The 22,880-nt window shown below is 55.2% G+C and overlaps 2 protein-coding genes and 1 long non-coding RNA gene across 13 annotated transcripts; 2 read left to right on the top strand and 1 right to left on the bottom strand.

Annotated features, from left to right (window-relative positions):
• Positions 1-233: 233 nt before the first annotated feature.
• CAMTA2 (calmodulin binding transcription activator 2) lies at positions 234-17,197 on the top strand. 10 transcript variants are annotated; one of them, XM_087440572.1, is made up of 22 exons: positions 234-313; positions 1,629-1,723; positions 1,924-2,027; positions 3,495-3,562; positions 3,645-3,780; positions 4,573-4,659; positions 4,919-5,072; positions 5,408-5,542; positions 6,107-7,050; positions 7,765-7,891; positions 9,557-9,691; positions 11,578-11,693; positions 12,333-12,517; positions 12,860-12,938; positions 13,143-13,365; positions 13,848-14,152; positions 15,248-15,444; positions 15,699-15,882; positions 16,087-16,158; positions 16,461-16,648; positions 16,826-16,900; positions 16,994-17,197. In XM_087440572.1, the coding sequence occupies exons 2-22, from the start codon at positions 1,693-1,695 to the stop codon at positions 17,055-17,057; spliced, it is 3,609 nt and encodes a 1,202-aa protein (XP_087296698.1). In that variant the 5' UTR covers positions 234-313; positions 1,629-1,692; the 3' UTR covers positions 17,058-17,197. The 10 variants fall into 10 exon arrangements, with proteins under 10 accessions (XP_087296698.1, XP_087296700.1, XP_087296697.1 ...); XM_087440573.1 differs by lacking the exon at positions 234-313 and adding an exon at positions 477-1,328; XM_087440574.1 differs by lacking the exon at positions 1,629-1,723 and having other exon boundaries at positions 244-313; positions 4,588-4,659.
• Positions 13,157-18,194, bottom strand: LOC147914913 (uncharacterized). 2 transcript variants are annotated; one of them, XR_015554647.1, is made up of 4 exons: positions 18,057-18,194; positions 14,725-16,987; positions 13,384-13,635; positions 13,157-13,295 (listed from the first exon to the last, which is right to left on the bottom strand). It is a non-coding gene; the product is annotated as an uncharacterized LOC147914913 (long non-coding RNA). The 2 variants fall into 2 exon arrangements; XR_015554646.1 differs by lacking the exon at positions 18,057-18,194 and adding an exon at positions 17,322-17,920.
• On the top strand, positions 18,044-22,322 carry SPAG7 (sperm associated antigen 7). Its single transcript, XM_004433218.3, has 7 exons — positions 18,044-18,128; positions 20,667-20,734; positions 20,963-21,051; positions 21,192-21,276; positions 21,398-21,487; positions 21,585-21,741; positions 21,903-22,322. Exons 1-7 carry the CDS (start codon positions 18,044-18,046, stop codon positions 22,010-22,012), a joined length of 684 nt encoding a protein of 227 aa, XP_004433275.1. The 3' UTR covers positions 22,013-22,322.
• The last annotated feature ends 558 nt before the right edge of the window (positions 22,323-22,880 follow it).

Below are 22,880 nucleotides of genomic sequence, written 5' to 3'. Positions count from 1 at the left end.
CCAGAGCCCCACTCTCCCGGCCCGGAGGTCACGTCAGTCGGCCGAGCTTCCGCCTCGGGGACCCGGGAATCCTGTCCCGCAGCACTGCTGCCCCTTCTGGGACTTCCCTGTAGTCCGTCCCGCCGCCTGGCCCAGCGCCCCACCCAGAGCCCCAAGTGCGCTGACCCCAGGTTCTCGTTCAGACCCTCATCCCCTTAATTGGGAGGCCCCGCCCCGTGCGCAGTGACGTCGGACGCCGCTGTCAGCCGGCGCTGGGGGGGGTCGGTGTGGGCTAGAATGGCCGCTGCCGCCGTCACCCGCGGGACCCCGGGAGGTAAGAGCCAGGGCCTCTCGCCCGCCTCTCCGCCCCCGCGCCAGGGGGCGCAGCTCCACCAGCCCGGACGTGGCGCGCCGCGCAGCGCCGGGGACCACCGTCCCTCCTCCCAGTTCCCCGCACTCCCCGCTTCCGTCCTCCTCCCCCGCGCCAGGGGGCGCCGCTCGGCGCAGGGCCCCACGGCAGACTTGCCGTGCCGGGACCGTCTCGGGGATCCCCGCACCCCGGCATCCGCTCTGCCCCGCGCCCGCCGCGGGTCCGCGAACTTCGCTCCAGAGCTTCCTCAGAACATCCCTTCGTGCGGGCGGGAGGTGGGACCCTCCCACCTCGGAGCTTCTCCGGGGACCACCGCCCCGCCGTGGGGGGCCGCCCCCGGCACCGCTCCGCACCCTGGCAGGCTGCCCAGCCTGGACTGCGCACCTGCGCCCTGGGCGGAGTCCTTACCCCAACCCAGGCTTCACTGCACACAGCGGAGCTCGGACTGGTCTCCTCCCCCTCTTCATCCCCGGACACCTGGCGGAGCCCGAGCCCGGAGCCTCCTCCAGCTTCCATCTGTTTCCCCAGGAGGGTGGGGGCTCAGGCTGGAGCCAGAGTGGTAGATGGGGTAGGGTAGGCCTGGAGGCCAGGGGAAGCAGAGACGTTTGGGGTGGGGGTGGGGGGACGGTAAGGAGTGGAGAGGGCTGTCAGCCTCAGGGTGGAGGATGGGTTGTCCTGAGGATGGGAAGCTGGGTCCTGGATGTCTAGCCCAGATTCCACCAGGCCCTGATCAACCTGGAGAAGAGGGAGTAGGTTAGGATCAGTTATCTGATCTGCCCTTCCCCTTGGAAAAATCACACAGAGAAGGAACTCAGGGTGTGTCTTCTAAGGCCTAGTTCTCCACCCGGACTTAGATCTGCCCTCCCCTCAGCACCCGGGCTCTCATTTGCCAAACCATCTTCCAAGAACCGGGTGCCCCAGGACCTAACCCCACTGTAGCCCCAGCCTCCTAGCTCCGGCCTCCGCCTGAGTCCACACTGTAAGGCTCTGAAGCGCCAGCCCTGCGAGCCTTCTCCCCTCCCCCACCCCCCAGTCTCTTCCTGATTGCTCTGTTCTGTCGTGTTTCCCCACTCATGTTGATTTCTGGCACCGTGTCTGGGTTCTCCCTCTCCTCCATTCCCTGCCACTGGCTCTCACATCATAGTCCAACCCCTTCTTCTCACTTCCTCATTTTTCCCAGACCTCATGACCCAGTTCTGCACCCCCTCTCCCACCTCATCCTCCTCATCCCGCATAAGTGTGGGGGCTTCTGCCATGACCTTGTTCTCTCCCTTCCCAGCACAGACTCCCCCTCCCCCCGGCCCCTCAGGCCGGGGGTGACCTTGCCCCCTGGAGCCCTCACCATGAATACCAAGGACACCACCGAGGTTGCTGGTGAGTTCACAATCCAGGTTCCCCATTTGGGCGCAGCCTTTTTTTCTGCCCATGCTGTGGTGACCCTCTAATTCTTGGGTCCCTGCTCTCTTGTCGTCGTTTCACTTTCCCCCAGTGCTCTAGATTCAGCTCTTTTCCCCTGGGCTATGGCAGGGATGTCAGGAGCAGCACCCTAAGCTCTCCCTTCTGATTCCCTCTAGAGAACAGCCATCACCTGAAGATCTTTCTCCCCAAGAAGCTGCTGGAGTGTCTTCCTCGCTGTCCGCTGCTGCCTCCAGAGCGGCTACGGTGGAATACAAATGAGGTTTTCCAGGGAGCCTGGAGGATTAGGGCCTAGCAAGGCCTGGTGGGCTGGAGGAGGGTGACTGGGGGTCTTCCTGTGTCTGTCGACACTCCTAAGTGCAGAGTGCTCTTCTAGTCTCTTTGGGGATCATAGGAGAGGTATAAAGACCGGCCTCTCTTAGGCGCTCACTTCTTGTCATATCCCCCCAGGTAAAAATAATAGCTACCACCTACAAAGTATTTCTTACAAACCGAGCACTGTGCTAAGCACTTGACCTACGTTATTTCATTCAGTCCTGTAATGACTGTAGAGCAGGCACTGTTATTATCCCTGTGGTATAGATGAGGAAACTGACTTACCTCATGTAGTTTATCTAACTCCAGAGCCCCTGCTTTTAACCACCACTGATGCTGGCTCCTTCTGGAGGGCATGGTCTTTGCGTTACACACCTTCTGTGCTCCCCACACACAGTGCTTTGTATGTATTTGGTAGTCAGTCATTATTGATTTGATTATTGATTAGAAGAGAACCGTCAGTAAAAGGGTATGTATGTGGGGTTATTGTTGTAAATGCAGGAAGGGCCAGGGTGGTCAGCAGGGCTTCATGGAGACCTGGGAAGGGATTTGGTCACTAGGATGGCTAGGATTTCCAGATGCGGAGAGATGTGCACATGGCACCTCAGGCTTGTAGGGCACTAACATTCAGGAGGTGACTGCACAGGGCATGTTCTGGGAAGAATTAATGGACTGATCTGGTAGGAATGGTAGGTGCAATATGGGTAAATAGTGGGAATGATGGTTTGATCCCTGGTCTGGGAGAACCTTGGAGTCAGGCTGAGGAATCTGGAATTCCTGACAATGTCAAACCATTGAAGTTTTTTGAGTCAGGAAGTGGCACAAAAATGGGATTTGGAGAGAGTAAAATAATATGCAGCACTGGGGCCATCCCGGTGGTAAAGAGGTTAAGTTCACATGCTCTGCTTCGGTGGCCCAGGGTTCACTGGTTCAGATCCTGGGCGCGGACCTACTCACCCCTTATCAAGCCATGCTGAGGCGGCGTCCCACATAGAAGAGCTAGAAAGACCTACAACTAGGATATACAACTATGTACTGGGGCTTTGGGGAGAAAAAAAGAAAAAGAGGAATATTGGCAACAGATGTTAGCTTAGGGCCAATCTTCCTCAATAAATAAATAAATAAACAAATAAAAAATAAGTAAAATATGCAGCATGAAGAATGGATGATGAAGAGCTTGGACCTGGCCCCAAAATAAAGGCCCCAGTTGGGAGGAAGGGAAGGAGAGGTTAGACTTTTGTCTGAGATGGAACCTGGGATTCCTAGGATGTCAGTGGGCCTTGCTGGTCCTAATACCTGGTAGCATCCTCCCTTAGCTGCCAGAACTCAGCAGAGAGTGAGACTAGGGATGACCGAGAGGCTAGGCTGAGCCTCTATGAAGGGGACGCCCACCTGAGTGCCTTCCCTCCTACAGGAGATTGCGTCGTACTTAATCACCTTTGAGAAGCACGACGAGTGGCTATCCTGTGCTCCAAAGACAAGGTGAGAAAGTTTGTGAAAGTGGGGAGTGGCAAGGGTCTTGGGTTCTGTCCACAGAACTCGAGGCCAACCCTTCCCTCCTCAGGCCTCAGAATGGCTCCATTATCCTCTACAACCGCAAGAAGGTGAAATACCGGAAGGATGGTTACCTCTGGAAGAAGCGGAAAGATGGGAAGACCACCCGAGAGGACCACATGAAGCTGAAGGTCCAGGGCATGGAGGTAAGCGAGGCATCCCACTCATCTGCCCGTCCCTGCCCTCCTCCACTCTTAGCTGGGTTCCAGCCCTGTTAGGGCTGGATATCATCTGCCTGCCAGTCACCCTTTCTTTCTCACTCACTTTGGATCAGCAAGCTGGTTGCTTAGCCCACTCTCTGCTTCCCGTTTCCCTCCATGATCCAACTCTCCAGGACTTAGGCCATGCCTCCCCCTGGAGGACATCAATGCCTAGTCCCCTCTTGTCTCTTGCATTTCCCTCAGGGGTCCAAGTACTGAACCTCTAGGGACAGGTTTCTCTTCCCCATATCATTGCTCCTCATCTTGGATACATTCTTGCCCTGCCCTCTGACTTCTAGATGGTCCCGTATCTCAATTCTGCTCCTCACTGTAAGCCCCTGGCTCCACTGTTCCCTTCTCTCTATTCCTCACCTATGTCTTGGGGTGCTGGGATTTGAAAGGTGTGGGGTCGGGGCCGGCCCCGTGGCTTAGCGGTTGGGTGCGCGCGCTCTGCTGCTGGCGGCCCAGGTTTGGATGCCGGGCGCGCGCCGGCACACCGCTTCTCCGGCCATGCTGAGGCCGCATCCCACATACAGCAACTAGAAGGATGTGCAGCTATGACATACAACTATCTACTGGGGCTTTGGGGGAAAATAAATAAATAAAATTATGAAAGATGTGGGGAATAGGTGGGGGTGGGTGAGGGTTGAAGAGGAACTGGTGGAAAGATTGGGATTCCTGCAAAGGGACTGAACAGAGGAAGAGTTGGGGAGCAGACTAGCCCTCCCCCCACCCCAGCCTGTCTCCTGGCAGTGTCTCTATGGCTGCTACGTTCACTCTTCCATCGTCCCCACATTCCATCGGCGCTGCTACTGGCTGCTCCAGGTAAGGATGGAAGAGCTCAGAGAGCTGGACTCTTCCTGGCTCTTTGAGGGAGATGGGATCTGAAAGGATGAAATGGAAGGATGACTAGCTTCTGAGTGGGCAAAGGAGCCTGGGAAGAAGAGAGAGGGGGTTGGGGATGGAGAGAGCCAGAATTTGGGGGTGAGGATGGGGTTGCCCGGCAGAAAGTGAGGAGTAGGAAGCTGAGCCCCTGGACCTCAGGACCCCATGGTGCTCTGTGTGTGTACCCCTGTGCTCTCAGAACCCTGACATCGTCCTTGTGCACTACCTGAACGTCCCAGCCCTGGAGGATTGTGGAAAGGGCTGCAGCCCCATCTTTTGTTCCATCAGCAGCGACCGTCGAGAGTGGCTGAAGTGGTCCCGGGAGGAGCTGTTGGGACAGCTGAAGCCCATGTGTAAGGCAGCAGGGCTAGGACAGTGCTCGAAGGGGAGAGTGGAAACAGCGGCCTCCAGAAGGGGCCAGGGTTCTGTACACAGAAGCATGTGGGGTGACCATTTCCTTCCAAGCCAGGAGGGGCTTTCCTGTGGGGGTGCATTCTGAGGTGTTGCAATACACAGAAGGGACTACAGAACAGCTGTGAGCCACGTGTCCGAGCAGTCTTGAGGCTGCTGGCCTCTGTTCACCTGGGCAAAAGTCTTGGAGCATCTCAGGTGCTTGGAGGAGCCATCAAGGTTCTCTGGGGACTGTTTTGTGGGGGTCCCACAGCACTTCCCCCCAACTCTCCCCTAGTTCATGGCGTCAAGTGGAGCTGTGGTAACGGGACAGAGGAGTTCTCTGTAGAGCAGCTGGTGCAGCAGATCCTGGACACTCACCCGACCAAGCCCGCACCCCGAACCCATGCCTGTCTCTGCAGTGGGGGCCTTGGTTAGTGACTCCTGACCTTGGGGCTCTCTTCCCACTTTGCCACACTGCTCTACTCAAGTCGGGGATATCTGTCTTGTTGAGATTTGCATGCTGATTTGCATGCTTATTTGCATGTCTTTTGCATGTCCCAGAAAGATGGGCCAGATGAGCAGAGGCCTTCCTGTCTGGGTGCACACTGGCCCCAGCTCCTTTTACTTGAGTCCTGGCAGTCTAGGCACTTTATTTGCCTTCTACCCTTAGCAACTCCTGGCCACCCCAGCACTACCACTAGTTGGTACTCCCTTGGTTCTGGTCTTTTGTCCTTTTTCTATGCCTTTACCTATTTTTCTCAGCTACTCCCCCAAGCCCTCATTCTCCCCTACAATGCTCCTCTAGCCCTGTTTAATTTGGGGAGGGAGAAGGGAGGTAAGAGAAACATTTCTGCTGCCTCCCAGTGGCCACGGTCAGTATTACATCTCTGGTACATAGCGAAGTCCCAGGAAATACATGAAGGCTTCCAGTAAGAGAAGGCTGGAGAAAGATGTGTCTTATCCCTTCTCTCCTCCCTACCCCTTTCCACTTCAGGTTCCGGGAGCCTTACCCACAAATGCAGCAGCACGAAACACCGCATCATCTCTCCCAAAGTGGAGCCCCGAGCTTTAACCCTGACCTCAATCCCCCATCCCCATCCCCCTGACCCCCCTTCACTGATAGCCCCACTTCCCCCAGAGCTCCCCAAGGCACATACCTCCCCGTCGTCTTCTTCCTCCTCTTCCTCCTCTTCATCAGGCTTTGCAGAACCCCTAGAGATCAGACCTAGCCCTCCCACCTCTCGAGGGGGTTCGTCGAGAGGAGGCACCGCTATCCTCCTGCTAACGGGACTGGAGCAGCGTACTGGAGGCTTGACGCCTACCAGGCACTTGACTCCCCAGGCTGATCCTAGGCCTTCTGTGAGCTTGGCTGTGGTTGTAGGCTCTGAGCCCTCTGCCCCACCAGCTCCTCCCAGCCCTGCCTTTGACCCTGATCGTTTTCTCAACAGCCCCCAGAGGGGCCAGACATATGGAGGGGGCCAGGGGGTAAGCCCAGACTTCCCTGAGGCAGAGGCCGCCCATACCCCCTGTCCTGCTCTAGAGCCTGCTGCTGCCCTGGAGCCCCAGGCAGCTGCTCGGGGTTCCCCTCAGCATTCGGGAGCAGGTGGGAGAAGAGGAAACTGCTTCTTCATTCAAGATGATGACAGTGGAGAGGAGCTCAAGGCCCAGGGGGCCACCCCACCTGTACCTTCACCCCCTCCTTCACCCCCACCCTCACCTGCCCCCTTGGAGCCATCGGGCAGGGTAGGAAGAGGGGAGGCCTTGTTTGGAGGAGCTGGTGGGGCCAGCGAACTGGAGCCCTTCAGTCTTTCATCATTCCCAGACCTTATGGGAGAACTCATCAGTGATGAAGCTCCAAGCATCCCTGCGCCAACCCCCCAGCTCTCTCCTGCTCTTAGCACCATCACAGACTTCTCCCCAGAGTGGTCCTACCCAGAGGTGAGTCTCAGGCTTCTTTCCTCCCTCCTCCATCCCTCTTGCCCCGTGATCTGTGACCTAGTTTCCCTCGTTTTCATGGCTGCTTAGTTTTCTTCCCAACCTCTGTTTTTACAGAGTGTAGCTTCTTTCCTCTTTCCATAGTCCCTCTGACTAACCCTTTCTCCATCCCTCCCCCTTCCACGTGTTAGCTGTGGTTGTGTGAGTCCCCCAAGTGTCCCAGGGGACTTCATTGTCCCTTGGTGACTGTTTCAGGGGAAGGGAACTGGGGCAGCTCAGCCTGCAGAAGAGAAAACACGGCTGGGATGTGATTGCAGACTTTGGAAAGCTGGAAGACTGTCTTAAGCAGTGGAGAATTTCCGCTTTGTGCTGTCCTAGAGAGGGAAAGGAGGAACTACAGTGGGGGTACAGTGGGGGCCTAAGAAAAGGATTTCCTCCTAATGACAGCTATCTGCAAATGAGTTGGTAGCCTTGGGGGAGGCAGTGAGTTTCCTGTTTCTGGTAGATTCAGGTAGAGGGCAGGAATGTTGGGGAGGAGGGACAGACCAGCTGACCTCACCCCACTGGGTCCTGTCCAATCCCTGTACCCCTAGAATCTAGTACAGGGCCTGCAGTATAGTAGGTACTCTGACAAAGTCTGCATTAGTGAATGAATGAGTGAAGGAATGAATATCCAACAGAACTCCAGTCACATGGCTCTTTAACTTCTGTCTGCAGGGTGGGGTCAAGGTGCTCATCACAGGTCCTTGGACAGAGGCCGCCGAGCATTACTCCTGTGTCTTTGATCACATCGCAGTGCCAGCCTCACTTGTCCAGCCTGGTGTCTTACGCTGCTACTGTCCCGGTACGGGGATTGGGAACAGTAGGGGAAGGGATTAACATATGGGCAGTGATGACTTCCAGGAATCACTGGGAACAAATGTGTTGGGTTGTTCCTGAGAGCACAAGGACCTCATCTCGTCCTGAGGCTGAACCCCTTGTTCGTCTGGCAGGCAGATGGGTCTGGTCTTAGCTGTCAGACCAGCTAGGTTCTGGTCTAAGAAATCTGCTCCTTAGCTGACTAGTGACCTTGGATAAGTCTGTTCCTTTCTTGGGTCCTTGGCCTCCCATCCTGTAGGGTCAGGCATTTGACCCAAAGGGTCAAGGTCTATAGACTCTAAGGCCTGTCCAGGCCCTCTGACTAGTTAGAGTCAGAGTCTCTGGCTCCAATCCAGGGAGCTCTTGGGAGAATGAGAAGGGAGAGATGTTGGTCTCCTCCAACTAGTCTTGGGACTAAAGGACATTGGCTTCTAGACCTATGCTGTCCAATATGGTAGCCATTAGCCACGTATGCGTATTGAAATTAATTAAAATTAAATAAAACTTAAGGGCCGGCCCCGTGGCTTAGTGGTTAAGTGCGCGTGCTCCGCTGCTGGCGGCCCGGGGTTCGGATCCCGGGCGCGCACTGACACACTGCTTCTCTGGCCATGCTGAGGCCGGGTCCCACATACAGCGACTAGAAGGATGTGCAGCTATGACATACAACTATCTACTGGGGCTTTGGGGGAAAAAATAAATAAATAAAATTATAAATAAAACTTAAAATTCAGTTCCTCATTCACACTAACCACATTTTGAGTGCTCAATAGCCACATGTGGTTATTCCCAACCTCTATTTTTATGTAGAGTGCAGCTTCTTTCCTATTTCCATAGTCCTTCTGACTAACCCTTTCTAATTAATGTGGCTAGTGCTACCCTATTGGACAGTGCAGATACAGAACATTTCCATCATTGAGGAAAGTTCTGTTGGACAACATTGGTCTAGATGTCGTTGCCAAGGCTCGTCTCTGCCCTTTTGCCACCAATTTTGTCCCCTACCCTGCACTTGACAGTCAGTGTTACTGTGGGACCCCAAAGACCACCAGGTTGACAGCTTTGCTGTCTATGAGTGTGTTCGCCTCTCATCTCAACAGCCCTGTTCAATGGTGCATGGAGGGAAGAGGGATGAGACCAGAGAAGCTGGGAGTGGAAAGAAGAGTCTCAGCCTCTAGTCTTGGGACCAGGGCCTGGTGGTGTCATTCTCAAGGCTATAGACATTGAGACCCTGGTACACAGCTCTCACTAGACACTGTTGGTGAGCAGCTAATTCCCCTTTCCCTCATCTTAGTAACAGGGTCATGACCTCTGGACTCTGATCTTGGGGGATCAAGGGATTTAACCACCATCAAATTGTTTATAAGTATAGGCATCTCTTGACCCTCATCTTCCAGGCCTTGGTGCTGAATAACAAACATCCTTGACTACAGGGTCTAGAATCCAAGGGGTCCCTGGCCCATAGTAGATATTAAGTTTCCAAATCAATGGAATCTCTTCTCAGTTAGTGCCAAGGCCACTGAAGCCAAGGGCCTCTTGGCCCACAGCAGGAGAGTGGGGGAGATAGATATGAAATGATCATCTGTGGCTCTGACTCAAGGGACCAGAGAAGGAGCCAGGGAAGGAGAGCCCTTCTCGCTAATCCTGCCCTCCCCAGCCCATGAGGTAGGGCTGGTGTCTTTGCAGGTGGCAGGGCGGGAGGGGCCCCTTTCTGCTTCTGTGCTCTTTGAGTATCGAGCCCGCCGATTCCTGTCACTGCCTAGTACTCAGCTTGACTGGTTGTCACTGGATGGTGAGTACCTAGCCCTCTGACCCCTACTGTCGGGCCCCACAATCTTGGAGCATGACATGCTCCTAGACCCCTCAGGACTCAAATGACTACTGCTTAGCACCCATTTTACCCTTCTTTTCTCAGCTCCTGTTTCATTGGTCTTTCTAAATGCAGCAGCAAACTTCGCTCACCTCCTCCTCCCCATAAATCTTGGAGCCATCTTTGTCCCAGCTCTTGCCATGTCCTCTCCATCCCAGAGGATGGGATCTAGGCGAGCAAGGCCAAGAGGCAGGCGTAGGGACAGGGTCTAGAGCAATACGTGTGGGACATGCATGAGTGTATATACATACTTACATATGTATTTAAATTTTCTTATTGTTTTTCCCTCTGAGTATAAAGATAGGTGTTTATTATAGGAAATTTGGAAATTACAAAGAAGCACAAAGTAGAAAATGAAAATTGCCTATAATATTACTACTCAGTGATATTCACCACCTTTAATATACTTGCTTATACGAACACACAGAGATGCACACACATACACATATACGTGTGTGTGTGTGTGTGTGTATTTATTTAAATCTTTACTGGTTATCCCTACTGTGGCTTTGAGAATTGTTTGTTTCTGCACCTGCTTCTTTCCTGACTTTGCTTTTCTCTGTCTCCTCCTCTTGGTGTCTCTGTTGTTGCCTCTTGGTTTCTCTTGGTTCTGCTGTGGCCCTGTTGAGTTTCCCTCTGTCTTGCTCCATCCCTGCCTCTCTCCCTGGTTTGCTCGCTCTCGGAGCTGCCCCCTCACAAAGCCCAAGTGTGAGTGTTGGGTCTCTGACTTGAGTCCATCTACCTTGGGATCCCAGCCCTGTTCTGTCTGCTCTGTGACTGCTCCTCACCTTGCTGTCCCTGTCTGATCTGTGTTTTACCATCTCTCCTGTAGGATTCCTCCCTCCCTCCGTCCTCTTTCCATTTCTCCTTGGACCAGCATCTTAACCTGCCCCCCTTCTCTTATTGCTTGTTTGGTATGTCCCCTAGCTCTCCTTTATCCTTTCTCTCCTCTCCTTCACCTTTTTATCCCTTCTGCTCTCTCTCCTCTCTGTTATACCTGGGTTTCTGCTCATCATTCTCCACCCTCCTCCCCACCATCACCTCTATACCTTCATCCCCTTCTGTTCTGGCATCTCAGAACATCCCCAACCTCCACCTGTTTCTCTGTGCCTGTTTTCCCATGGCTCTGAGCCCCTCCCACCTCCCCTCCTTGTCCTTATGTGATCTCAGGAGGGCACAGATATAGCTTGGGGGGGGGGGTGTATGTGTGTGCATGTGTATTTGTGCATGGGGTGGGGGGAGGAGGAGGAGGAGGAATGGACATGGCTTTCCCCTCTCTGTCACCTTCCCTCCCTGACATCCTCTTTGTGGACAGCTGCGGGGGGCCAGGAGGCAGGGATGGTGCTTTTCAAATCACAGTCCCTGAGCTCTTTTGGGCAGTGGTTAACAGAGAGGAGGGACCCAGGAGTCCTTCAGCCCCAGCATGGGGGACAAAGGTAGTGTCTGGGGCAAGGAGAACTGAGGGAACAGTTCCCCTAGGAGAAGGCTGGGGAGTACGTGTGTATGTGATCTGGGGCAGCTCGGGCTGGATGCTGCTCGGGAGTTCCTACTGTCTCTGTGTCTTGAAGGACATGGTCTTGGTTCTGAATTCTGGTCCTAGGTCGATGGGTGGTATTAAGAGCCCTAGTTTAAGGACTAAGTCCTGGTGGGCTGTATTTAGAAGGTGGGTGGGTAAAGGGGCTATTGTTTTGGAGAAAAGAGTATGAGTCTGTATCTTCACCTCCCAGATCCTGGGACAGGTCTGGTTTTGGTGATCAGGGCATCACCTAGACTCTGCCCACTCAGCCCCCCATACCCATTCCCCTCAGACAACCAGTTCCGGATGTCCATACTGGAGCGACTGGAGCAGATGGAGAAGCGGATGGCAGAGATTGCAGCAGCTGGACAGGCACCCTGCCAGGGTCCTGATGCGCCTCCTATTCGGGTACTTCCACGAGGAACGGGGTCTACAATGGGGAACAGGGCAAGGGTCTTCCTAAAGAAAACGGCTCTAGTGTATGACTCTCCTCTCCCCAGCATCCTCTGCCAGGCCTCCTTCCTTCTCCCTGACGTCACCCTGCTCCCACCCCCGCCCCATGGCGAGTGGCTATTCTGGGCACCTTCTTGGCGTGACAGGCTTCAGACTATTTCTGGTCTGAAGAAGGATGGAGATGAAGGAGAGGGTGGGGGAGGGGATCAGGAGAGTTGGGGCTCAGCACTCTGTGGGTCCCGAGTCTCTGAAAGAAGACGACTGAGAGAGGACTCTGGGTTCTGAGGGGGAGAAGCCATCTGTGGATATGGCACTGATCTGAGCCACATGTGAAGGCACAACGTGGGCAAGGGTGTGTGACGTCTGGCTGCCAGAGAGGCTGGAGAAAGTTGGCTGTGGGAGTGAGGGACACCCAGGAAATCAAACTAGGAGAACTGATGGGCCATTGGAGGGCTGGGTGGTGGGAACCTGGAGTGGGAAGTGTGGGGAGGGGGCAGAATTAGAAGCTGAGAGGACAGGTGTGGGGTGGCCAAGGCCATCCCAAGCCAGGGAACCAGATGCTCAGGTGTCTGCATAAGGGTGTGTGTCCCGCAGGATGAAGGCCAGGGGCCCGGGTTCGAGGCACGGGTGGTGGTCTTGGTAGAGAGCATGATCCCACGCTCCACCTGGAGGGGTCCTGAACGTCTGGCCCACAGAAGCCCCTTCCGGGGCATGAGCCTTCTGCACCTGGCTGCTGCCCAGGGCTACGCCCGCCTCATCGAGACCCTGAGCCAGTGGCGGTGAGCAGGGGCAGCAGGGAGGGGGCTGGGCAGCCACTGGGACAGAAGTGCCAGGGGACTGAGGAGGAACTGGAGGACCTGGACCCCTGCCAAGAGGGAGCTGGGGTCACTGTGGGATGGAAAAGGGGCTGGAAGAGGATTTGCATTTGGGGGAATTTTAATACCTCCTGACTTAGACACTGACTTCTTTAGCTCCTTACGTTTATTAATCTCTTCGACTGCTTCATCCACTGATCTTAGTGCTTCTAGACAGCTTGCTTCCCAGTCCCTTCAATTCTGATGATCCTACTTTGCCCACTTTTTCCCTGATGGGCTCTGTCGTCCCTTTCTCAAACCCTCCAGGAGTGTAGAGACCGGAAGCTTGGACTTAGAGCAAGAGGTTGACCCACTCAACGTTGATCACTTCTCTTGCACCCCTCTGGTGAGGAGGCTGGAGTCCTGAGTGCACGTGGCAATGGGAAATGGGAACAGGGCTTCAAAGGGAAGATGCTTTGAGGGATGCAGGGAAGGATTGGGGAGGGCTAGGGACTTAGGGATTGAAGACCTGGCCAGGAGGACCTTAGGCCTCACCTCCACCTCCGTCCCCCCTTCTCCTCCATCCTGCTCTCCCTGCCCCTCTCCTCAGATGTGGGCTTGTGCCCTGGGACACCTGGAAGCTGCTGTGCTCCTTTTCCGTTGGAACAGACAGGCACTGAGCATTCCCGACTCTCTGGGCCGTCTACCCCTGTCCGTGGCTCACTCCCGGGGTCATGTGCGCCTTGCCCGCTGCCTCGAAGAACTGCAGAGACAAGAAGCTTCAGCTGAGCCCCCACTTGCCCTGTCGCCACCCTCCTCCAGCCCAGACACTGGTGAGGGTTTCCCCTAACCTTTTTAAGAAGGGGATGTGAGGGGCTGGCCCGGTGGTGCAGTGGTTAAGTGCGCGCGCTCCGCTTCGGCGGCCCAGGGTTCCACAGGTCCGGATCCCGGGCGCGCACCGTCGCACTGCTTGTCAAGCCATGCTGTGGCTGCGTCCCATATAAAGTGGAGGAAGATGAGCACGGATGTTAGCCCAGGGTTGCCGATCTTCCTTAGCGAGAAAGAGGAGGATTGGCATTGGATGTTAGCTCAGGGCTGATCTTCTGCACAAAAAAAACAAAGAAGGGGATGTGGTTAGGATAGGCCATGGGAAAGCTGAAGGATGGGAGACAGAAAGAGTATGAGAGGAAGAGGCGGGGATGGGGAGATAATAGTAGCAAGAACAACAGATTGAGAGCAAGGATGGGGGCAGGTAGGCAACTAGAGGGATAGTAGATGGCTCCTGCTGCCCTTACCCTCTTCCCTCACCTCACAGGTCTGAGCAGTGTCTCCTCGCCCTCGGAACTGTCAGATGGCACTTTCTCCGTCACATCAGCCTATTCTAGTGCCCCGGATGGGAGTCCTCCCCCTGCTCCACTGCCAGCCTCTGAGATTACTATGGGCGAGATGGTCTCAGGCCAGCTCTCCTCTGGTGTCCCACAGGCCCCCCTACTCCTCATGGACTATGAAGCCACCACCCCCAAAGGGCCCCCACCCTCACCGCCTCCTCTTCCCCCAGCCCCAGATGGTGAGGCTGCTCCCGAGGATGCTGACAGCCTACCAGCTGTGGATGTGATCTCGGTACTGCTTATGTTGGTGGAATTATGAGGGCTAGAAATAGAGTGGGTGCAGGGGTGGGGTGACGCCAGCTATTACGAGAACAGAATCAGAGTCTGGCTTCTGTTTGGAAAGAAAAGGCCATGTACCCTCATTTTGGGACAGGCAAGATGTAACCCTTTGCTTAGCTCCTGTCACAGCCTGCAACTCAGAAATCATGAGGCACCAGAGGTTAAAAATCCTGGGGAATACCTTCAATTAGTGCTGGGTTGTTAGGGTTACCTGTTAATCCATGAAGAGACAAGGTTCTTGGGGAACCAGAGCGATTGAGGGAAGTTGGGAGGTGTGTGGAGCAGAGAGGTTGGCAAGATGGAGGGATCTGGCAATGATCCCGGTGGAGGACGCTCACACATGGTAAAAGCTAAGAAAGTCTTGTGGAATGAATGAGTAAGTGAGAGAGAATGAATCTGGAAGTGTAGCAGCATACTTCTCTGCTAGAACCTGGGGACATATCTGCTTTAGAGAGGCTAATGGATTAATTGGGTAGCACTAAAAGTACAGAAAACCTGACAACTCTGCAAGGTCGGCTGTGTTACCTGTGGTCAGCAGGAAGTGCTGTGGGCTTCAGGGCTGGAGCAAAGGCAAGGCTGGAGCCATTCAACAGGGTGTCATGTGGCTGGCAAGCATTGAGCTGGTTCTTGGAGAGCTGAAGGGGGGTGTGGTGGCGGGCAAAGCCAAGTCTGTGGGGAGGATGTGCTGGTTGGCTAGCATGGGGCAGGCCCAGGTGGGACAGTGGGCAGTCGGCCTGGAAGGGTAAGTCCTTCATTTGCTCAGTTCCGGAATCCCCATTTGCAGTATGTTCTTTCTATCCTGTTTTCTACTACCCCTCAACATAGAGAGCTGTACTCCCAAGTGGGAGCCCAACAAGCATAAATGAATGAATCTGGAACAGTGGCTGAGAAAGATGGGTTTAGCAGGGACAGCAATCCCTGAGGCCTCATCGTCTGGTGGTGAGAAGAGGAACAAGACAGGAAGTGGACTGAGGCTACAGCTTTGGCAGGGCAGGAACCTCTGGCATTTGAGGCATCTCATGGCTCACCCAGCTTCTCCTTCATCCAGGTGGACATGATCTCACTGGCCAAGCAGATCATCGAAGCCACACCAGAGCGGATTAAACGAGAGGACTTCGTGGGGCTGCCTGAGGCTGGAGCCCCAATGAGGGAGCGGGCTGGGGCCCTGGGGCTCAGCGAGACCATGTCCTGGTTGGCCAGCTACCTGGAGAATGTGGACCATTTCCCCAGCTCAGCCCCTCCCAGGTGACCAGCTCAGGACAGAGCCTCCAGATTATTCTTCAAAGGAAGATGGGAGGGAAGAAGGAGGCTTCCCCATAGCCAAAGCTCCATTGTGGCTCAGGTCCCAGGGCCTTTGAGAAAGGGACTGGAACTGGCTGATGAGCTCTGAGGTCACTCTCCAGTCTCTGTTGCTGGGGGTCTGCCTTCACAGCAGTCCCTAGGTGGGAGAAGAGGGACTTCACATAGCCCATGACATCCCTTCTCCCTGTCCCCTACAGCGAACTGCCCTTTGAGCGGGGTCGCCTGGCTATCCCTCCAGCACCTTCCTGGGCAGAGTTTCTCTCTGCATCTGCTAGTGGCAAGATGGAGAGTGATTTTGCCCTGCTGACACTATCAGATCATGAGCAGCGGGAACTGTATGAGGCAGCCCGAGTCATCCAGACAGCCTTCCGAAAGTACAAGGTCAGGGGGTTGGGAGTCTCGGGATGAATTACACAATCTTCAGTCGGGAGATTGTGGGCTCCTAGGACTTTGGGAGGGAGAACAGTCATCCAGACAGGCCTTGGATGGGGTGAAGGGTCAGGGGACCCCAGGCAAGTTGGAAGGACAGGTCAGATGTCTGTTAGGTGGGCTGTTAGGTGCTGAGGCTTCCTTCCCTCCCCTTAGGGCCGGCGGCTGAAGGAGCAGCAGGAGGTAGCAGCAGCTGTGATCCAGCGCTGTTACCGGAAGTACAAGCAGGTGAGACCCTTCTCTCTGGAAAGCATACCCACCACTCCACACCACACACACCCATTTCAGCCCAGAGCACCCAGAATGCTGCCGGAGCCCTAACTCCCCTTCTCTCTCCACAAGCTGACCTGGATTGCACTTAAGGTATCAGGCATGAGATCTGGGTGTGAGGTTGTCTGTGATCATTCAGCCTTTCCATGAGCGTGTGGATTAAACAAAGAGACATGCATCAACTGAACTTGGGGGTGACCCTCAGGGGTTTGGGTCTGTCGCTCCATTTCAGCTCCTGTCCCTCCTCCCAACCCCTGCAGTTTGCACTCTATAAGAAGATGACCCAGGCGGCCATCCTGATCCAGAGCAAGTTCCGAAGCTACTACGAACAGAAGCGATTTCAGCAGAGCCGCCGAGCAGCCGTGCTTATCCAGCAGCACTACCGCTCCTACCGACGCCGGCCCGGGCCTCCCCACCGGCCCCCGGGCAGCCTGCCTGCCCGCAACAAGTATGGCCCCAGCCCTCCAGCCCTCTGTGCCTACTCACTGCAACCCTGCCCAATGCCCACAGACCCCCAACCACCAGCCCATCATCGTGTCCTTCCCTGCTGGGTTCCTAAGGGGCTGAGGGCAGGGGATGTCTGAGTGTTGTGTGAGGTCTCCTCATCTCTTCTTTCTTCCACCAGAGGCTCCTTTCTCACCAAGAAGCAGGACCAGGCAGCCCGGAAGATCATGAGATTCCTGCGGCGCTGCCGACACAGGTACCCATCTTTTCTCTCGCTGGGTTTTGCCCTGCCACCTTCACCTTCCCTGATCTGCTAGTCTTCTCTGACTCCTTCTTTGTCTCTCTGCAGGATGAGGGAATTGAAGCAGAATCAGGAGTTGGAAGGGCTTCCCCAACCCGGACTGGCCACCTGACCTCTCCACCGCCTTTCTCACCACCCTGGGGGCCGCTTCTTGCAGTCTTAACAGGGAGAGGGCTCTCTGGGGGAGGAGGAGCCCCCTGTCGGCAGCTTTCCCCCTCACTTTGGTTGGAGCCCTTGCTAGGTCTCCATCCTCTTCCCCCTCCGAAGTGCTGAGCTCCCTCTCCCACCCCCGGCTCCTCCACCTCGCTCCTCTTCCCTCTGGGTCGTGCCCCCCCTCTTTCGGTCCCTGGCTCCAGAAGACCCACGCCCCACATACCTGCATCTTCAGCTGTGACCTCCGGAGCCCTGCCTGCCTCTTCTCCATAGCTCCCTCCCTGCCTGCACCGGACCGGCCCCTTCCTGACTTGCCTTATTTATTTGTTCGACGCGTCTCTGAATGTATCCGCCTCGGCCCCACCTCTGCCTTCGCTGCGCGCGCCCCTCGTGTTTCAGGGCTGACCGGGCCCCCACCCGACTCCGCATGTTTGCGTCTGTTTCCTCCCTTCCTGGCCATGTCTTCCCCCGTCACCCCGACTCTGGCCACCAACCTCCGGCCCAAAGGGGGGTGTATATGGGAACGCGCTGCGGAGTCCCGCCCCGTCTCCTGAGGGGAGGGGGCTTGTACATAATGTAACATACAGAGTATAGTGAAGAATCTATTTAAGGCGCCGCGGGGAGGGCTGCACGGCCGGGCTTGTGGGTCCCCGGCGCGGCGGGGGCCTCCTGCCGGCTCCACGAGCACTTTCTACTTGTGCATGGGCTTGGTTTCTACGAATTGCCATTAAACATCGTTGCACCAGCCAGCCTCCAGCCTCTGTCTGCGAGGGCGGGCGGGGCGGGGCCTCGGCCGGCGGGAGGTCGCCGCGCGCGCCGGGACCGCGGTCAGCAGCGGCCCAGGCGGGGTGGGCGCACGGTTTTCCGCCTCCGACGTGTTTCCGGCCTTAAAGGCATTTCGCCCTTCCCTTTAAGACGCACCGCCCCTTCTCAGTCACTCCCAAGATGGCGGACCTACTGGGCTCCATCCTGAGCTCCATGGAGAAGCCACCCAGCCTCGGTGACCAGGAGACTCGGCGCAAGGCCCGAGGTGAGGATCCCAAATTCACAGCCGCCTTTCTTCGCCCGGTTCTCAGGACCGCACTCTTCCCTCTTTGGACGACGCCGCCTCCTCAACCTTGAGAGACCCCTCACAGGCCCTTTCCGAGACCCCCAGAGTCCCTAAAAGGGCTGCCGCCCCGCCCGCTCTCCTTAGCGGACGATGATTGGCTCCCTGAAGCCTATCGCCAGCCCCCTGCCTCTTTCCCTAGCCTGGCGTTCCGCAGTCCTTGTTTTCAATTCGGCGACGGGCCCGCCCGTCCGCTGCTCGCGTGCTCTGATTGGTGGGCTGCTTCACCACCACCCCGCCCGATCCCTTGGTGTTCCTCGGCTCCCCCCCCCCCCGGCCGCCTGCGGATCGGAGGAGGGCGTGTCCGACCGCTCGGCCCCGCCCGCCTCCCGGCGCTCATGTCCCTGCGCTCCATCCCGCTTCCGATTGGGTCCAGGACACGCCGATCCTTTCACCTCTATTGGCCGTCTCAACGTAAAGGTCTACCTATGAAGTCTTGTTCGACCTGTCTCTGGCCCAGCCTACCCTCAGCACCTCCGTTGGTTGCTGGGTCCTGTCGGTGCCCTTATGCTCCTCCTACTTGACTTAACCCTGTCCCGTCTGCCTCCCTGCTTCCCTTCTCTCATCTGTAGCCTTAAATTCCCGAGCAGCCCGCCCGGCTCGTGATGTCGATTAAAGGGATGAGAATGCCCCAGCCGGGTCCGATTGGCCTGGTCTCCCCGCCTGTGTTCTCCGAGCACCTTCCCCGCAGGCGGGCTGCAGTTCGGCTGCCAGGGCTGCCAGCGTAGGGCGCGGCCGGCCGGGTAGTGCCGGCCTCCCCCGGGCTGCTTGCGCCGTGGCGCGTGAGTGACTCTGGCAGAATGACTGCCGCGGTGAGGACCCCAGCTCCCAACCCTGCGGGTCTTGACCAGGGACAAGCCCCGTCACGGGCACCGGCGTCCCGGCAGGCTGGATGCCTTCAAAGTTCTCAAGTGCTGCTTAATATTGAAATATCATGCATTATTTACTGAACGGTTGCCAGGGGCGAGGGGTACCCTCAGGAGCCCACAGTCTGGAGCATTGATGAAATGATCACACAGAAGTTTAATAACCAATAAGTCCTCTGAAAGAAAAATAATTGTTATGAGAGCAACTACCTAGGGGTCCTAACCTAGTCTGCAGTGAGCTGAGAGCTGAACAGTAGGTAATTCAGTAAGTGAGAGGGAGAGCAAAGTGTTACAGGCAGAGATGTGCATTTGAAAGCTCTGAGGAAGGAGAGAGCATAGTGGGTACTGGGAATTGGAATTATTTAATGTTCACCATCACTGTCTAGGTGGGGTTCACCAGCAGCAGTTGACAGACTAGGAAGCTGAAGTTCAGAGTTTAGTAGTCACTTGCCTGAGGTTGAACGGTTACAAAGTGGCAGGGTTTCAAACCCAGATGTGACTTTGAAGCTTATGTTCTTAACCACAATCTTATTACACCTCCTCAGATTCAGAGAGAAGATTCACAAACCAGTTAGAGAACAGTTAATGGCCAAGATGGGATGCACTGTTGGTCGGAGCCCTTGAGGTCAGAGAGATGAGAGCTCCTAAACTGTCAGGCCCTGGGGCCACAGAAAATAACTGGATAGGAGATGAATAGGGTCTCTGCCTTCTAGGAGCTCATAATTTGGTAGGGGAGACAAATAAAAAGTTATGTTATGTTAGTTCTCAGCACATGCTCTCTAGTGGGTGTCTGAACCAAATGTGCTTGGGCCCCAGAGGAAGCAGTGAATAACTCTGACTCATGGTAGTTCTCATAGTTTGCAAGAGGAGGAAAAGCATTTCAAGCAGAAGGAACAAGATGTGCAAAGGCATGGAGTGATTAGGAAAATGGGAAGTGGCTCAGTGCAGCTGGAGAGGTTCACATCCTGTGGAGGAAGTGGACTGTAAAGATAGAAAGGATTTGAAATGGCAGAAGAGAGGAGAGGGGGGCAATAAGACTCAAGGGTGGGGAGTTCCTTTGCAGGTCACCTGGGACACCTATACTCCTAAAGGAGAAGAGGGTCAGATTAGCCATTTCAGCTTCATCTTGTCTGTAGAAGTGAGAAGTGGGGGTGTTACAAAATATAGGAAGTTAAATAATTTCCCCTTTCCTACTGAGATGATAAACTCTTTGAGGCCAGGGTTTAGCCTGTTATCCTTACCTCCCCAGATGCCTTATAGTTCTTTGTATGTTGTGGTCATTAAATAAATGTTTGTTAATTGGTTTCCCCAGTAGGGTTGGGAAATGGGGTTAAGCATGATTCTCATCTTTGTTACTCCCACTAAACTGTGGGCTCTTGAAGGGCAAAGCTATGCCTTAATCATCTTTGTACTCCAGGGCCTAGCACAGTGCCACAGATAGAGAGGAAATATCAGTAAATGCTTGGTGAATGCCCAGTAATCCTGCCTTCCCAGCTGACACCTCCCAGTGGACACCAGACCTCTTTGGAAGCTTTACAAACTCTCACCACCCGTGCTTCCACTCCTGGCCTCATGCTGCCATTTCTCCCCCCAGAGCAGGCTGCCCGCCTGAAGAAACTGCAGGAGCAAGAGAAACAACAGAAAGTGGAGTTTCGTAAAAGGGTGAGAACGACTGGAGACCAAAGGCAGCCTCAGGAAGGACTTCCCATAAGTTAGGATTGGAAGGTTGAGGATTCCTTTTTTAAAAATGTCTCGAGAGAGGTGAAGCCTGGAAGCCAGTGGCACGGAGGCTGGGAAAGGTGTGGGGAGGGGAAGGCCTGTTGGCCCAGGTGGGGAGAGGGATATTGGGGCAGAGCCATCATCTCATGTCTTCATCCCTTTTCCCCCAAGATGGAGAAAGAGGTGTCAGATTTCATCCAAGACAGTGGGCAGATCAAGAAAAAGTTTCAGCCGATGAACAAGATAGAGAGGAGCATACTGTGAGTGTCTCTGGACTGGAGGAGGCAGGAAACGGGTGGCCAGGGTGGCATGAAAGGGCCAGCGTGGGAATCCGCGAGAGGAGGGTGCTAGGCTCCCTCATGGCTCTACATACTCTTTCTCCTCTGCCCTCCCTTCCCAGACACGATGTGGTAGAAGTGGCTGGCCTGACATCCTTCTCCTTCGGGGAAGACGACGAGTGTCGCTACGTCATGATCTTCAAAAAGGTGAGAGGCCTGAGTTCCCCACTCTCTCCTCTCTCCTTTTCAACCTGTACCTCCCAGAGGGAGAGGAATGAGATAATACGTGTATATGGAGCCTACACCCCATCATTCCTTTCTTCCCCAGGAGTTTGCACCCTCAGATGAAGAGCTGGACTCCTACCGTCGTGGAGAGGAGTGGGACCCCCAGAAGGCTGAGGAGAAACGGAAGCTGAAGGTGAGTTATGCCTGGCAGTCCCTGGAGCCCTGCAGCCCACTTGGGAGGGGTTGGGGTCAGGCCCCTGAGCACTGGTGCCCCATCTCTGCACCCCTAGGAGCTGGCCCAGCGGCAGGAGGAGGAGGCGGCCCAGCAGGGACCTGTGGTGGTGAGCCCCGCCAGCGACTACAAGGACAAATATAGCCACCTCATCGGCAAGGGGGCAGCCAAGGATGCAGCCCACATGCTACAGGCCAACAAGACTTACGGCTGTGGTGAGGCCACAGTGGGGGCTGGGCAGGGCAGGGAGAGGATCACAGGAGGCCACGGTGGGGGCTGGGGAGGGCAGGAAGAGGAGCACAGGATGGCGGGGGAGGGGTGGGGAGCTCACGGCACAGGGCTCCTAGGCCCTCCCCACCTTCCCCTCTGCCCCCAGTGCCTGTGGCCAACAAGAGGGACACACGTTCCATTGAAGAGGCCATGAATGAGATCAGAGCCAAGAAGCGTCTGCGGCAGAGCGGGGAAGAGTTGCCACCTACCTCCTAGGCACCCCAGCTCCCTGGGGCAGGACCGGGGGCAGAGAGGGACAAGGCTGCTGCTATTAGAACCCGTCCTGGAGCCCCACCTCTGAACCACCTCCTAACAGCTGTCACTCAGGCTGGGGGAAGCAAGAGTTTGTCACTGTTGGAGCTTGGATATGGATGTGTTGTGTGTTTGTGTGTGTGTGCGTGTGTGTGCGAAAGAGTGTGAATGCACGGGTGGGTATTTAATCTGTATTATTCTTTGTTCTCCTTGAAATTTTCTTCCCCATGGGGCTGGGGTTACTCTACATTCAATAAACACTGTTTGACCCAAAGTCTTGGTTTATTTGAACAGAGAAAGGTGGGTCCTGGAGAGGAAGAGAAATAATTTTAGGTTGAACAGTATAAAATTTTAGTTTGTGTAGGCCAAGGATGGCCAATTATTGGCCCTTTCATAGAGATTTATAAGAGAGAATATTTTAAGAGCAAAACCGCTAGAGCCACATGGCCTGGCTTTGGACCCTGGCTCTGCCAGTTACTAACTCTGTTACCTTGGGTAACAGGTATTTTTCCTTTTTGTGCCTCAGTTTCCTCACCCATAAAACGGGGACAATGGTAACTATCTAATAGAACCATTTCAAAGATTACACAAGTCAATATATGTCAGATATTTAGAACCGTTCCAGATCCTCGAAGCTCCATAGAAGTGGTAGCTGCTCTGATTATCACTCATTCTCACCACGCGCTTGGATTTCGTGAGGATGAGCACTCAGACTTCGACGCTGCAGTGCACTCTGCAGACCGTGTACTTCAACTTACCGGCAGATCTGATCTAGTTTCCCCCTCATGGTGATGTCACACCCCCTGGTCCCCTACCCCGTTCCCCTCCTGGA

Source organism: Ceratotherium simum, chromosome 16 (assembly GCF_057802395.1).
Source record: "Ceratotherium simum simum isolate JZ-2026a chromosome 16, ASM5780239v1, whole genome shotgun sequence".
NCBI lineage: Eukaryota > Metazoa > Chordata > Mammalia > Perissodactyla > Rhinocerotidae > Ceratotherium > Ceratotherium simum.
This window is presented reverse-complemented; position numbering and strand designations above follow the sequence as displayed.